At 38.6% G+C, this 16,735-nt stretch overlaps 3 protein-coding genes across 5 annotated transcripts; all 3 read left to right on the plus strand.

Moving 5' to 3' along the window:
* Window positions 1–1,702: 1,702 nt before the first annotated feature.
* On the plus strand, window positions 1,703–7,519 carry prkab1a (protein kinase, AMP-activated, beta 1 non-catalytic subunit, a). 3 transcript variants are annotated; one of them, XM_077020389.1, is made up of 8 exons: window positions 1,703–1,862; window positions 3,017–3,171; window positions 3,315–3,481; window positions 3,849–3,942; window positions 4,254–4,368; window positions 4,615–4,748; window positions 5,235–5,303; window positions 6,451–7,519. In XM_077020389.1, the coding sequence occupies exons 2-8, from the start codon at window positions 3,022–3,024 to the stop codon at window positions 6,526–6,528; spliced, it is 807 nt and encodes a 268-aa protein (XP_076876504.1). In that variant the 5' UTR covers window positions 1,703–1,862; window positions 3,017–3,021; the 3' UTR covers window positions 6,529–7,519. The 3 variants fall into 3 exon arrangements, with proteins under 3 accessions (XP_076876504.1, XP_076876505.1, XP_076876502.1); XM_077020390.1 differs by having other exon boundaries at window positions 1,703–1,857; XM_077020387.1 differs by lacking the exon at window positions 1,703–1,862 and adding an exon at window positions 1,910–2,377.
* A 1,816-nt stretch (window positions 7,520–9,335) lies between these two features.
* LOC143524934 (phospholipase A2-like) lies at window positions 9,336–11,191 on the plus strand. Its single transcript, XM_077018340.1, has 4 exons — window positions 9,336–9,456; window positions 10,124–10,271; window positions 10,648–10,766; window positions 10,877–11,191. The coding sequence occupies exons 1-4, from the start codon at window positions 9,408–9,410 to the stop codon at window positions 10,993–10,995; spliced, it is 435 nt and encodes a 144-aa protein (XP_076874455.1). The 5' UTR covers window positions 9,336–9,407; the 3' UTR covers window positions 10,996–11,191.
* A 1,749-nt stretch (window positions 11,192–12,940) lies between these two features.
* On the plus strand, window positions 12,941–14,347 carry LOC143524932 (phospholipase A2-like). The gene is made up of 4 exons (XM_077018339.1): window positions 12,941–13,127; window positions 13,345–13,492; window positions 13,805–13,938; window positions 14,180–14,347. Exons 1-4 carry the CDS (start codon window positions 13,079–13,081, stop codon window positions 14,296–14,298), a joined length of 450 nt encoding a protein of 149 aa, XP_076874454.1. The 5' UTR covers window positions 12,941–13,078; the 3' UTR covers window positions 14,299–14,347.
* The last annotated feature ends 2,388 nt before the right edge of the window (window positions 14,348–16,735 follow it).

A 16,735-nucleotide genomic window follows, 5' to 3' on the forward strand; every position in this document is an offset into this window, starting at 1 on the left:
GTGGGTTTCCTCTGGGGTCTCTGCTTTCCTCCCAAAGTCCAAAAACATGGAGGTTAAATTGGGTAAATTTCTCCCTGAATATTCTCTCTGAGTGTGTGTACATGTGATACACAGAAAAAACATGAATGGGTGTGTGCTTGTTTGCCCAGTGTTCAGTACTGGGTATGTCCTCTCTCCCCTTCCTGCACCTGATTCAGTCCCCCAGGGTGCTGTGGCTTCTGGAAGAGAGTACGCTGTGTGTAATTGGCTGCTGCTTCTTGCCTGTGTGTGTGTGATTGGTCGTGTAAGACTGTGTTAAATGACAAAATTGTAAAGTGACCTTGGGTATCTTCAAAGGCGCTATATAACTCAAACATTCATACTTACTTGTATATATATTTTTCAAGATGACATTTTTAGAAATATATAACATTATTATTTTGCTCACAATGCACATAAATAATGTAATAAATAAGTAAGAGGCATATAATAGAGAAAAATATGTTTCTTCAGACTGAACTATCAGCCTGCATCTCTAAATAAATGCATGAATCTGAAGAGGTCACTGTTGCCTTTTCACCCTCTGGTCCTTGCAGAGGCAGGGTTATATCAGACAGGATGCTGTTAACATCCACAGGCAGTTCTCTTTGGCCTTGATTGGCTTTTTACATGAATGACTACATTTAAGGATACCATGAGCCCTTTTTCTGGAGAGGTCACTTACATGTGTGTCAGGGAGAAAGGGAGCACATGCTGTAGAAACCAAAGCCAATTTAGACATTTTAAACACAGAAAAACCTAAGAATTCTGTGGCAGAAATGTAACCTGTCAAAATTGAATAGAGGATGTTTTCCTCAGAACAAAGGGGCATGAATCAGCTTCAAACGTGTGTCTCTGTGTGTGTGTGTGTGTGTGTGTGTGTGTGTGTGTGTGTGTGTAAGAGAGAGAGAGAGAGAGAGAGAGAGAGACTGAGAGAGAGAGAGAGAGAGACTGAGAGTGAGTGAGTGAGTGAGAGAGAGAGAGAGAGAGAGAGAAAGTGTGTGTGCGTGTGTGTGTGTGTGTGTGTGTGTGTGTGTGTGTGTGTGTGTGTGTGTGTGTGTGTGTTAGGGGCAGGGGCATTGTACAATAAAGAAGAATTACATATCATGCAAATCTTACATTGCAGCTGACGGGACTGCGGTCTTAATCACGGAGCGTTATACTTAGAAGGCCTACAACACATATTCGCTTAGAACTACGCGTTATATTTTCTTTATATATCTTTCATCGCAAACCTCTTACTTTTTTACAGTTCACACAATTGTTGCAAACTAAAGCGCAATTCGGTTTTTTTGATTATGAGTAAAAATAAATAATGAAAGTTTGAAATGATGGTCTTTTCCCAACACGGCATTGACACTAAATTAACACAGGTGTTATATCCAAATTATTTATATGTTTATCTGTCACATTGAACAAACCCAAAATAAAAAAGTAATCAAACACTGGTCATTTGTTAAGTTTTTACGACAGGATTTTGTGACTAATGTTTATTACACAACAATATTTAAAGTAAATAAATACCATCTATACTTTGATTTGTTTTCTCTGTCGCATTTATCGAGTTAGCTCGGTTTATTACGTATTTCATAGCAAACAAAAACGTCCCAACGTTAAATGTTTCCGTTAACGTCAAAACCCGACACTTTGGAGCAAAGCAGCAGCGTTTGTCTCCATCTAGCGGTGAATACTGGACACATCCACGCAGGTCTAGCGGAACAAGGCACCGCCACTTTGGGGAGGCGTAACCAATGATTTAGGTTGCGATAACAAACGCAGCTAGAGCAGCAAAACAAATGTAAATAAAATAGGTTTGGACGTTATCTGTAAAATAAAAAGGTGAGGTAAGTGAAAATAATGTATTCAAATATAATGGCATTTACGTGCTTACGTTACCGGGCTGAGCTGCAGATATGTAGGCAGCTCTGATGTAAACGTCTGTTCACTTTAAGGCTTTAAGGTGCATCACTTTCACATTTTGCTAGACAGATATAGTACCTTGGGTTTAAGCACAATAACTAGGGTAGCCAGATATTCTTCTTATGAATTCCTGTTTTTTTTTTCAAGATACACGCACTTTACTTGTGCTTTCTAACCATTTAACGGAGCTAGCTGGTTAAGCTAGCTGTGAAACTACTGAAAATGTCAAGCGGAGCTCCGAGGCTGTTCAGCCAACATTACGGTTTACACGTCCCCGGCCACACAGTGCGGGCCGGTTAACGTTTCTAGCATGCAAGGTGGCCAAATCTAGCACAAGTCATCAGAAAGTCAACCAGATTGCGGCATCTATATGTGTCGTTCGTCCGTTGGATGTGTCGGTATTGGCTGGCTAGCGCGATTAGCCGTGCTGACTGCTTCAGTAAGTCTGACCTTGCAGGGCTGGGGAAGCGCTGTCATTGTGCCCCTGCCTTGTTTGCGGAAAATCTTTTTGTTGTTTGTGGAATTTTTTTTGTTTGTATAAATGAATAATGTATGTTTTCATCTCTGCCAGTACTGGGTCTGCATAGTTTAGTTTTCCTCGAATTTAGTTTCCCCCAGGTGTTGCAGCAAACATTAAACCGTGCTCATATCAGCAGGCTTTAGGATATCCCTCAAGGGCACGCAATGGTGTGATTTGCGTTATATAACTACTTGCTTGGAATGTAAATATTAACACATGTATTTGTTATTCTATGAAAGCTGTTCCTCGCAAAGATAAAAAGATGACGACTGAGTAGTTACTGTATTAGAAAAACACCTACCTTGCACCTACACTCACTGAGCTTTGAATAAGAGACGGCTAACTTGGGAATGGCTGATGTATTTTGCATGGCAACTGTACACGTATGAGGTGTTTCTAATAAATACATGTTTATGTGTGTACTGTTTGAATACATGTTTGAGTGTAATGTCTGTTTATATGCTCGTGAGTGACAGGATGGCGCTATGTTTACCTTGACATGTGTTTTGTATGTTTGCCGACACGTGCCCTCTTTGATCTGGTTTTGTTTTCTAAAAGGCACAATGGGTAACACAAGCAGTGAAAGGACTGGTGTTGGGCAGGGTGAGAAGTCCCATCGCAGGGACAGCCGTGGCCTTAAGGAGGGAGACCGTCCCAAGATACTCATGGACAGCCCTGAAGATGCTGATATATTCCACGGGGAGGACATGAAGGTATTGCTGGGGCTCATAGTATGCCAGCTGTGCAGTGTAGTCCAGAACCCTTTATATTATCAGACGGAAACTCCAGCGCCTAAGCCCCAGAACCCACTTTTTTGAGTGTGGTTTGACTGAGCTCCTTCTTGCTCGACATTCAGGCTCCATTAGAGAAAGAGGAGTTCCTCGCCTGGAGACATGACTTGCAGACCGACGAGAAGGGTCATCTTGCACAACCCACTGTGTTTCGCTGGACAGGTGCTGGGAAGGAAGTCTACCTCTCTGGATCCTTCAACAACTGGACATCTAAGATTCCTTTGGCAAGGAGGTATGCAGTTATATGACCAGTAGGACATCATTATCCATAATGCATATGGAGAGGATGTTGCAGGTCCTTAGACCAGAGTGAGCACTACTGTAACACCACACACACATAACAACACCCCCCAACCCCCCCAACAGCTAAGCTCAGAAGAACAAAGGATTGCTTGATTTGTAGGGTGGACAGAATACGGTATGGTCAGATCTAAATCCTACAGCAATGAAAGTGAGTGAAATGAATGCATATGGGGGACTTCGCCCCCTGGCTTGGCTCTGTGTAGTAAACCTCTCTTTGTCTTCTATTTCCGTGCTACATGTGACACTTGATTCAAGGCCTTAGACTCTCGCTCTCTCTCTTTGCCTCCTTTCTCCAGTCAAAACAACTTTGTGGCGATTGTGGAATTGCCTGAGGGTGAACACCAGTATAAATTTTATGTTGACGGGCAGTGGACCCATGACCCATCAGAGGTGACCAACACAAAACCCGCAATGTCACCCCATTCACTGGTACTACTGATCTTAGTTGGGTTTTTTATTCTAAGAGAAAGTCACTAGGATCCAGTGCTCCACGCAGGAAGAGAGTTCTTTATTTAAACACAAATGCTATATGTAAATATTATATTTTTGATGATGTACAATATTAGTCACAGTATTGCATAATACATAACATAGCATGAATGTTTCCTTCTTTCCAAACTGTAACTGAAGCTACAGCCACTCGTGTATGACACTTACGTGCACACATGCTGATGGCCACAGCTGACTGTATTTTCTCTCAGCCTGTAGTGACCAGTCAGCTGGGCACAGTCAACAACATTATCCAGGTGAAGAAGACCGACTTTGAGGTGTTTGATGCACTCATGGTGGACTCTCAGAAATGCTCCGACATGTCAGGTGTGATCAAATTCTCCTAAATGTAAAATTGATCCATTTCCTTTCACACATTCATGAATATGTTTTAGAGCACCAGTTGTCTCCATATGAACCCTGATGTGCGACAGACAGGTCCCATGAAGCTTGGAGGCTTATTGTTGCAATTATTGTTTTATCAGTATTTACATGTCCACTCAAGCAGTGTAGATTGCAGATAAACATACAAATAAAATAAGTATTTATTATTCATGCAGAGTTTCCTTTTAGATCTTTCGAGCTCTCCTCCTGGTCCATACCATCAGGATGCTTATGTACTCAAACAGGATGAGAAGTTCAAGTCTCCCCCAATCCTTCCTCCCCACCTCCTGCAGGTCATCCTGAACAAAGACACTGGCATCTCAGTAAGACTCTCCCTCGCACCCTCATCTCCTCTAGTGCTCACCCATAATGCTCTCTGTCTCTTAATGTTTCAAAATATAACATTGGTCTATTAATGATGGGATCAGTGTTGTGATCGCTGGCAGTGTTTTGTGATTGGCATGTTTGCATCTACATGATGTCCTGATGTAAGCACAGCACTGACTGAGTTACTGTCCCAGGTGGAAGCAGGTTTTGGTGCAGACTGCATGCACTGGTTCTAGCATATCAGCTGTTGCCACTTGTGTGATGAATGTTGAAACAATGATGGAAATAGACCAATGTTTGACTAATGTTTGTGTAATGAATTAGACTAATGTTGGTGATAATAATAATGTGCCTTGACTCACAAGGATTTTTCCTTCTTCAGACATTTTGTTGTAACTAAATAGTAAAAACAGTCTGCTCTATGTAAGATAACGTGAATATTTAAAAAAATATAAATGTTTAATGCTCTCTTTTTCTGCCAGTGTGACCCCGCTTTACTGCCTGAGCCTAATCACGTCATGTTGAATCATCTCTACGCTTTGTCCATCAAGGTAAGAGGAAGGACTCAAAACACTACTGCAACTCCGGTAACAGTAGAGACATGAAACAGGAGCATTATTTATTATTGTAATTATTTGGGGGGGGGGGGGGGGGGGGGGGGTTCTTTACAAGACAGTACAATGAGTATAACCTCAATCAGCAGCTTCTGTTAGCTAAGGGCAACACGGTAGCTTGGTGGTTAGCACATTTGCCTCTCAGCACTGGGGTCTTGGGTTCAAGTCCCTATCTGAGTGGAGTTTCCATGTTCTCCCCGTGTCTGCGTGGGTTTCCTCCGGGGTCTCCGGTTTCCTCCCACAGTCCAAAGACATGGAGGTTAGGTAAATTGGCATTCCCTGATAAATTCTCCCTGAGTATGTCTGTGTGTCTTCATGTTCAATAAAAGCAGTTGTCAGTGTCTGTGCATGAATGTGTATGTGCTTGTGTGCCCAGTGGTGAATGGTGCTCTGTCACTAGGGTCTGTCCTCTCTCCCCTTCCTGCACCCCATTCAGTCCCCCAGGGGGCTGTGGATCCCAGTAGAGCAGGGCTATTCAACTATATTTTTCTGCGGGCCAGATTTGGCAGAGAGCTCTGACCTGTGGGCCAGACAATTTTCAGACCTATACCAATACTGTCATAGTGGATGTAAAATTGAAGCGAGCAAAAATTGTTGACAGCTGGGGGGGGGTTATTTGTTGGGCCATGGGCCAGTACAAGTTCATTAAAGGGCCGGATCAGGCCCGCGGGCCGCCGGTTGAATATCCCTGTAGTAGAGAGTACGCTGTGTGCAATTGGCTGCCGCTTCTCGCCGGTGTGTGATTGGTAGTGTAAGAGTTGTACCTGTGTTAAAATTGTAAAAGCGACTTTGGGTATCTAGAAAGGCGCTATATAAGTTGAACATTCATTCATTCATTCATCTTAATAATACAGTGCTCTAAAGGAGCTGGGTCTGCATGTCTTCCCATTAAAGTATGGATCTGCTTTCTCTACAACTTGTTTGGACAGCTCTGACAGTTTTCTGAAAACATGTGGTGTGTATTTTTTACATCAGCATTTTAGGCACCATCTGTGAGACTACGTAGAAATCTTTACAGCACCACAGTACCATTTGCTTTCACTCATAACACTCACTAACTGTGAGGTTTCCTTCATTTTCCCAGGATGGAGTGATGGTTCTTAGTGCCACGCATCGTTACAAGAAAAAGTACGTCACCACCCTGCTGTACAAACCAATCTGACTGACACCAGCTCTGCTCAGAAACTCTCCAGTGTGCACTGTTGCAATCCACCCATCTGGTGGAGTTTCGACACTAGTATCTAATGTAGGTATCTTCTTCTGTATTTTTGTTTTTAGTTCATGTGTGTGCACAGTGGATACCCAATGCTAAGTACTTGGATGTAACCAAGTGAATGGAGACATGTATAACAGTAATATAGCAAAACCTAAGGGTCTGTTATTGTAAACCTAACGTGAATGTTGAAACACTATTAAGCAGCTTTGGATTCTCTGAACAATATCAGCTCATAAGACATCAGCACTGGTCAGTCACATAATGGGTGGAGAGCTGTGTCAGCCCTATGATAGCTTTTCCTTACCCAAGGTGTTTAAATGAGATTAAAGTCACTTAAGTGTCACCAGCTGTGAACAGGCCAAATCCCCAATCATACAAATAGAATTTGTTCCAAATATTTCAAAAGGTGTTTCATATCGAGAGCATATATGAACAGTTGAACTTGTATGATAGTCGAATCCAAGCTTCAGTGAAGGTTGTTTGTAATCTTATGTACAGTCATCTGCATATGTTTTTAAAAAATACTTAATATAGTGTGCATTGTTCCATTAGGTAGAATGGACCAACTTTAGAAGTATGAAATATGTAAACTGAAAATTGTTAACTTAAATTTCACTGTGTGGATGGTGAATGTATAAATATGGGACTAAATGTTTTAATTTTAAAACTTTTAATTAAATTTTTACTTTAATTTTGTACATTACATACATCATGCCAGCATACTTTTTCAATCTGGTGCCAGATTTTCACATAATGCTGTAAAAAATCACAAATTATTTGTATTTTATTATTTTATTCTTGTAATTTGTAATTAATTATCTGTGGTAGAATTTCTAATAGAATTATTTGTGCAGTATTAGGACTTTATTTATGAAGTTTAAGCTAGACTTCTGAATGTAAAATAAACCACTTGTCAATAAAGCATGCATTTATTTTTGTTTTATTTGTTCTCTTTGTTTATTTTGAGTTAAGATGGTGAGAGTGACCTTGGAAAGCTAGTGATAGTTAAGTGCTTTTGCCTAACTCATTTTTCCATACAGATTTTAGTTTGTGTTGGCTGGCACATATCTTGTGTTTTTGTTTTCACTCCTCATGGGTGAAATGGGGACTTGGAAAGGGTAGACCAGGACAATCTGAATTCCCTCTCTGAGGACATCGTAACTATCCACTTCTTAGTAGCGCCATTGACTCCAGCACTGAATTCTCCTGCTAAAAATCTCTGTGAAATCTCATAATAGAATTTGCAGGTAGCTATTCAATTAATGTTTTAAAAAATCGTCACCTGAATAAAAGTTTCACATACCAGCAAGAGCTCTGGAAGGCAAAAAGACCAATGTGCAGCTACAGCTGAGATACAGACCACAGGAATCTAGAGAATGTTGTCTGTGACTTGAAATTTATAGGCTAAAATATTTTATGATAAACAGATAAATAAACAGCATCTTTTCTCCTCAGGTAAAGTTAAAATAGTCACAACATATATATTCTTTCTTGTAATTTTTAGCTTGAACAGTTGATAATGTTAACTTTCAACTTCACTAATTTATTTCTGAGTTTGACTTACTCACTTCTGGAGGGTGCTGTAGAATGCCCTGGCAAATAAAACCCATTATAAGGGTTCTTTACTGAAGTCAAACTTGTTAACAAATCAAACTGATGCATAATTGTGTGCTACTGGTGCAGTCTTTTGCAAAGTGCCAACACTGTACATGTCTCTGTGTGATACATTTTTTTGGTGAAACCAAAAATATAATGTAGCCTGCCTGCAACCTGCCTTGGCTGGCCAATTTACTTTGTTATAATAATCTAACACTTTACAAATAAGAGTATAAAATGAGCATGAGCTTGATTGTTATTGGTGCATTTGTGTGATGGCTTGTGCCATAGCTCTCTGTGTAACATGGGGACAGACGTTAGCACAGTGGTGGGGAGCTCCGGTCCGGGGTGGCTGGTGTCCAGTACACTTCTGTGTCGTTTCTGCTTTAAAAGACCTCTGATGCAACTCAGTGCCTCGCCAGGTTTCTATGTTTTGTTACAGTAGGAAAGTCACCAAACAACAGTGTTGTCTTCATGTTTACAATTATTTTAAGTCTGCAGTCTTCACTGGGTTAAAATCTAAGATTTACTGGGTTAATCTTCAAGATGCAGAAAACATACTGCCCTCTGGTGGATCGTACAGATCAGGCATCATCATGTCCTCATACGAGACTACATGACTTGAGAAAAGACTGTAGCTCGTTGACCGTAGCATAGTCACTGCACCCTTCAACTTCTGTGTTGCAAGCCAAGCTTTAAGGTGTCCTGCACTTTCCTTTCTCTCTAAAAGAATGTCCCATTATGTCCCATTCTGCACATTTTTTTGCAGAGTCTTCCTCAATAGAGTATTGTGAACAAAATTTTAAAGCTTGAAATCCCTACAATAATTTCTCATATAGTAAAACTCAAGCCTCATATAGATGGGCACTGAAATGATGTAACATGACATGAGCAGACCGATTTCGCAAGACAGGCTCACCTGCAGAAATGTAGCTATTTACAAAGGGTTCACGGCCTTATTTTCCCCCAGGAGGATGGGCAGTCATGAGATAAGGCAAGGCCTGGTGGGAGTGGGGCTGAGAGTTTCAACCATGAACCCATGTGTGCTCTGTAGTTCTCTTTAATATATATCCAAATTAAACATTTCAAGGCTGTTCTGAGACTAATATAAAGAGAGCCATCTAAGTGATGAGAATACCACTTCTACTGCCTCAGCAGATTTTTCAAGCGCACACTGTTACTTATAATATTAAATATTAAATCACATCTGAACTATTCCTCTGGACACCATGACATCTCTCCATGTTGTGCTTCTCCTAGCCTTTGGTCTTGCTGTTGGTAAGTGGCTGCACAGATCTATTTTTCACATATGGTTTTATTTTCTGTTGCTCACAAAAGTGACTTTAGCGATTGTTGGGGAGCTAATGATCTTAAACTGCTTCCCCCCCCCCCCCCCCCCCCCTATTTCTATAACCAAGGGAATACATTCATTATCATCATTCTGATTAGCTGTCTGCTGTTTACCCTGTGCACTGGTCTACTGCCCACTGCAATTGGTTAAGCGTTGTTCTTAATTCATCAACAACTTCCTGTTTGTGTTAGCATATATCTGTATAGCGCTTTTTACAACAACTGTTGTCACAAAGCAGCTTTATATACAGTATGCCTGAGTCCAAGTGAGCAAGACAAACACTACAGTGGCAAGGAAAAACTCCCTAGAGCATGAGGAAGAAACCTTGAGAGGAACCAAGACTCAAAGGGGGGATCCATCCTCTTCTGGTCAGCAATGGACAGCACAAGAACGATGTAAACATTTAAGAAGCAACTAGTGAAATAAGTAAATGAAAAAGAAGAATGTCATCATAGTTTTCTATACGTTCTGGTTGTGGCTTGTAGGGTGTAGGTATGTCCAAAATCCATCTGGCACACAAACATCTGACCAGGGCAATGGAAGTGTGTGTGGGCTTCAAATACACATGTGTGTGTATTTGTGTGTGTGAATCAGCTCAGGTCCATCACAACAGGGCTCTGTGGAACCTCAGGGAACTGATCCTCTGTACAAAGCCTGAAACCTGGCCACTCGTGGACTACGCTGACTACGGCTGCTACTGTGGCTATGGAGGCTCCGGCACACCTGTAGATGGCCTGGACAGGTGAGGCATAGGGCAGTAGGACAGGTAAGACACAGGATAAGTGAGACAAAGGACAGGTGAGACATAGACAATATAGGAAAGGGTCTCATTCTTTACTTTTACAAATACCTTTGTTAACTTAATGATGCTTGTCTGTGTAATAAACTTGCAAGCAAAAAATATTTTTCCCAAGAATATTTAAGATGAGATATTGTATATATTAAACATTTTGCACAAGTCATTCATATGAGGAAAAATAAAGTATCCTAAATACAGCTAAAACCTAATTCATTGCCCCTTACCATTTATTTATTCATATGAACTATTTTATTCTAGTAATAAAGCATCTGAATGTTAGCTTGCTGTTAATGGGTGTTGCCGTTGGCAATACATATAGATGCTGTCAGACTCATGACCATTGCTACAGCGCAGCCCAGAAGCTTCCGGACTGTAACCCTTACATGATGCCCTACTCCTATAAGTGTAACAAGGCCAACAAGACAATCACTTGTGAGAGTGAGTGATAAATGGCAATATTTGTTTAGTCTCCAATTTGAGAATGAAATTTTATGATTGAAACTGATTTTTTTCTTTAAAACTGATTTAAAATGTGTTTTCTTTGTCAGGCACCAACAATAGGTGTGAGATGTTCGTCTGTGAGTGTGACAGGACGGTTTCTGAGTGTTTTGCTGTGAATAAGTACAATAAGGACTTCGATCATCTGCCAAGTGAACACTGCAAATAAAACACTGCAAATAGAGTAAATTCCACAGACTGTATCCCAAGCCTAAGTCCCTACTAAATGGTGACAACTGACATTTTAACTATCTATTTTGGCCTATGAAATCACCTTCTGTTCCATCATGTGTTTGAACTTCTGTGGCAATAAGGGTCTTTATATCTGACTCATTTATCCACCGTCACTGTCTGTTATGAAAACTTTAGTCCTTGATGAAAATTCTATCCAATAAGCAATAAACTCTAAAAAGTGATTTGTGTTTGAGTCGCTCAAGTTATACTTTTTGTTGTCTATAAGACAACAGTCATTACTTGTAGACATATTTGGGAAGCACAGTTAAATCGCCTTGTGATACTCCTCATGTGTTTCATTACTGCTTGTTCTGCAAGCCTGATATGAAGCTCTAAAAGCAGTTTTGGAAATCAAAATTTCATGAACTCCAGCATAGATCCATCAGCAAAACCTGCTGCCTAGGGATTAGGACATTATGCAGACTCTTGTCTCTGAGAAGCAAAACAAGCACACCTACACGAACATATGCAATAGCTCACCTGTCAGGAACTGACATGTGCTATGTAATATATGTCCAGCACACCTGCATGGAACTGATGTGTGCTGTCTAAAATATGCATTATCATCCTAGTCCTAGGTACATGTGACCTTGACTAATTCTATTGCATGATGGGATGTCATAATAATCATCACTAAAATAATTGTACGCTATTGTAAGGCACGTGTAACTTCTCAGGCTGGAAGCACATTAAAGTCAAAGACTTTTATTTGTTGATTTATTTTCTATATTTCCTTTCCAGTGTCCTCAGTTGTGGCTGGAGGTCTGATATTTTATGCAATATTATTAATTTTACACGTGAAGTTTAATTTACACTCCTGAGTGTAAGAGAAACCTCTTGTAAGCCTCTCGGTTTGTTGTCACCATGGAAGTAACCCTTATGTTAATACATTAGACTGGAGTCTAATGTACCATTAAACTAGATCCTACCTATAAAAATACAAACTATGAAAATACAAAAAAGCGAGTACATGGATTACCAGTCTATGTTAGCGTGTGCAACAGAATAGCACTTACAGGGAGGAGCAGAAGTTCCATTTTTGGCTTTGTTGGCAAACATCAGAGTTTTACGTGTCTTTATGCTGTTACCACTTGTTGATTTTGTAAGTGGAAAAGGTCATAGCGGCATTGGAAAGATAGTGATAGTGGAATCTATCTGCCTCACTTCCTATGTGCCCACATATTTATTTACATTCTGAAATATCGGTGGACATGGCATGCTGGAGGACATGGAAGTTTTAACATAAGTTGGATGAAGTTCTCACCATCCTCACTGTTACAGTACATCTCTTGTAGTTTTTTCACTCCTCTTACTGACCCCCTTTATGAGGTGACTCGTGAATTAAAGCACAGAAAATGCTAGCATGTGTAGGCATGTGACCCACTCTTTAGACTAAAAGTGTTGTGTATGTATTTGCTGTCATTATATAAAAAAATATACTTCTAAAAAAAGTAGGTTGAGGTTGAGGTTACACAGCCTTGGAACAGTGTTGATTGCATACATAAGTGAAATTTGTTTTTTGGTTAATATTTATTTAGTGTTTGAATATATATCAGAAAACTCAGGTGGACATCAGAATGTTTATCTGTGAACTTAAGCTCAACAACAGAGTAGGTCCAATAAAGGAAAATTAATATTTTAGAATAAAATGAAATTATATAATGTCACATACGTTTTTGTATTTGAACAATTTTTTAAAATAAACAAAAGATGAGGTCAAATGGTATTTTTTAAACAAAGCCATAAAACAAGTCTTAATGATTTTGTCTTAATTTTGTTTTAGATTAGATTAAATTATATTTAGGTGTCATCTGTACAGAAAACTGTTCTCTCAGCACTGTGAGGATTAACTGTCATGCGATAAGTGAGCGTGAGAGTTTTCAGCATGGATCCACATGTGAATTGCAGTCATATGTTGTATTATCGATATGCAAGTTAAACAGTTCAAGGTTGTTTCATGACTACATAAGGAGTTCTAGCTGAGAGATGAGTCTGATTTGACCATTCCACCAGAGACAATGAAGAACCTCCACTTTGTGCTCCTCTTCCTCATTGGTCTAAGTGTTGGTAAGCACATTCTTGGAAATTTGCATTGTGCTTCTACATGTCATGCATGACCTATCAGAGATATTGTGAACTGAATAGGCAGATTTTTGTTTCCTATGGCTTCTAAGTTTAAGTGAATGCCTTAAATGCCTGCATTGTGTCAGTATTATATTCATTTTTGTAGGAGGTTAATGTAATTTAACAGCTAACTGTCTGTGTGTTTGTGTGTGTGGTGTAGCCCAGGCACTTGACTACAGGGCTCTGTGGCAGTTTAGGGGTATGATCATTTGTACAAAGCCTGACAGTTGGCCAGCCCTGGACTACGCTGATTATGGCTGCTACTGTGGCAAGGGAGGCTCGGGCACACCTGTAGACGACCTGGACAGGTGGGAGATAATGGTGTGCACACTGGTTTTGACAGGCTCTCCTTAAATGAATGGTTGTTTGTGCAATTTATTTTCTCCATAGTAGGATAGTCAAACAAGCAGTTTTAACTAGGTATTGTTTCAACATGGAATTGTGAAATTATTCAGTATTAGACATTTAATGAAATCTGCATGAGGTCTTTATATGAAAGACATAAATCCTCTTAAAAGTCGTACGATGGAGCCTTTTCTAGTTTCCTTTTTTTAAATTATTAAGTATAATTTTGTGCTAATATTGTTGCTAAATACCAGAAATGTCTCCAATGCCTACAGATGCTGTGAAGTTCATGACAGGTGCTACAGTGATGCAATGCAGCACGATGCGTGTTGGCCAATTCTGGACAACCCTTACACAGAGATCTACTCCTATCAATGTGACAAGGACACCAAGACGATCACATGCAAGAGTGAGTGGTGATCATGTGAATTATTTTCTATGTGCAGCCTTTGGATTTGGAACCATACCAAAAAGTATTTGAAATCCGTCAATAAGGCAAAAAATTTCAGTGGGTAACATCATTTAAATTTTACTTATTATTTATTCATTTATTTTACTTTGATTATGATTATTATCTTTACTGTTTACTATTTATCTACATTATTGCTGTTGTTAATTATTTTATTTTATTTTCCCTCCTTGTCTCTCAGGCAACAATAATGAATGTGAGATGTTTATCTGTGAATGTGACCGGAACGCTGCTCAGTGTTTTGCTGTGTCTGAGTACAATGATGAGAATAAGCACCTACCTAGCGATCGCTGCAAATGATCACCAGTGCACCCTCTTCACACCACAGTAATGTACTCCGACACTTCACATTTCCATTGGATAAATGGACATTTTAATCCAATTAATTTTGTCAGATAAAATCCTGCTAATTCAAAAGTGATTTCAATTGCAGACTTGCTCTTTATTTAATGCCAGATATATTTATCACTTCTTTGAAATATATTTTTAAATGAATAAATTTTTGAAGGCAACTGTTGACAGAAGCTTTTGTGCTTAAAATTCTTAAGTCCTACTTCTGTATGTTACTTGTATATAAGAATTATTTATATACAAAGTGTTTTTTTTTTTTTTGAAAATATAGAATATAAAAATTCACTTTACCCATAAAGTGCATCCCCACCTCTTACAGAATGACTTTTGGGGAATCTTTATCTGAAACCCATTGGCCCCATGTGATGATCACTTGTATTTTATTGATTTCATTTCATGTATTAATTTAGATCTATCACTGCTTTACTTTTTATATTACTATTATTTTTGAATGATGAAATACAGCTTCAATATTTAAATATTGCATTAATACTTATATCTATGGAAACATTTAAAACTTTCTCTAGAATTATGAAAAAATTCTTATGTATTATAAACTGTATAAAGTTTACATTTATTAAAAAAATATATTGAAGCTTGCATTCAATGATTTATTCTTTATAAATTGTTCAGCATGGAATGCACATTTGGTTGACATCTTAGTAAACAATTTTAATGCATAATTTACTTTGGAATCAATAAAGTGTTATCTCTTATCTCTTATCATACACAGATTTTATCTTTGTAATACGTGCAGTTTCTGTTTATGAGTATGTAAACACAATGGTTGCTATAGGAATAATTGTAATCTGATTATTTATCAATGTAAAAATGAATACACTGGATATATTTATGTAGTTAATTTTGTTTAACTACAAAAAAAAGTGTGGGAAGTTTTTTTTTTCTCACAGCAAAAACAATATTAGAAACACACTTGAGTTTTAAGTTAAATGCAACTTAAAAAAATCTTGTTAACTCATCTCCTTAATCACAATTCTTAGTTACAAGTTATTTAATAGGCAAACTTTACTCACTTTTACTTTACTTTGCCCAGTGGGGGTGCCCCTATCAAATTATCCAGACAGTATGCTACTTAGACATATACATTTATGTAAATTATACATTGCAAGAATATTACGAAACTATACTGGGGTGAGTTTCCCAAAACGTTCTTAACGCTAAGTACTTCATAACCTCGTACTTTCGAACGTTTTAAAATTTACGCCGGTTTCCCAAAAGCCTTCGTAACCCACGTCGTACTTAAACACGTTCATAAATCTACGAGTGGTCTGAGCCATTGATCTATATAATATAGATTAATGGTCTGACTCGCTAAGTCAGTGGTTCTCAATTATTTTCTGTCATGCCCCCCTTGAATTGAAACACTATTGAGAACCTGATAATAATTAACTATTTATCTGTACAAACTGCAGTTTTACTTTCTGGCACCACCATTCTGCATATAATCTCACCTGTTTATCAAAACAACAACTTCAAACAATTACCAATTTCAGTTTGTTAACTCAATTTATAACATTTATTCAAGTATAACTGCTCAATCTGACACAAATAAAAGAAAACACAAACTAAAAAGTGCAAATGATTCACTGGGATGTGCATTTTTTATCTTAACACAACATTCAAAAGTTTTTAAAACTATCAACATTGGTTGCATATAACCTTATCTTTTGAGAACTGTCAATATTTTTGTAACATTTGTTTGTGCAAAATTTGCAACAGCATTGCTTGTTATTTAGCTTATCAGAACAGAAAAAGATTTATTACATTTGAATTAACTTTCTCTGAACATTATATCCATGAGGAAGACAATTAAAAAGCCTTTAATCTGACATTTCAAACTGTCAGATACATCAGTTTGGGCTTTTTAAAAATATAAAACACAATTAACTTTCACAAACTTATTTCACTGCATTTTTCTGTTTTATATGAACACATTCAACTTCAGTAAAATTGAATCACTGTCAGTGACAATCACTGTCAGATGCACAGTAAATCTCCTAGAACAAAATAAAATACATGGAAATATTTGGTAAGGAGATGAGTCCGTTCAGTGTATTTTAATGGCTGCGGTGAGACTTTTTTGCACTGCACATCCTTTCAAATCTGGGCATCAAACTTGATATTGCTACTCTTAACTCTTGTTCAATGTTAAGCTGGGATCTGTACTTTGTTTTAGTGCAGCCACAGCAGAAAAGCCAATCTCACAGAGATAGGATGTTGCAAAGGGCAGTAGAATGTTCACAGCTTTCTCTCCAATGAGAGGGTACTCCCTTTCCACACCCAGCCAGAACTCACTCAGTGTCTGTGATGCAAAGCCTTAGGGTGGAGTCGGAGTCAGAGGACAGGTCAATCAGTTGGTCCTCTT

Source organism: Brachyhypopomus gauderio, chromosome 10 (genome assembly GCF_052324685.1).
Source record: "Brachyhypopomus gauderio isolate BG-103 chromosome 10, BGAUD_0.2, whole genome shotgun sequence".
Taxonomy (NCBI): domain Eukaryota; kingdom Metazoa; phylum Chordata; class Actinopteri; order Gymnotiformes; family Hypopomidae; genus Brachyhypopomus; species Brachyhypopomus gauderio.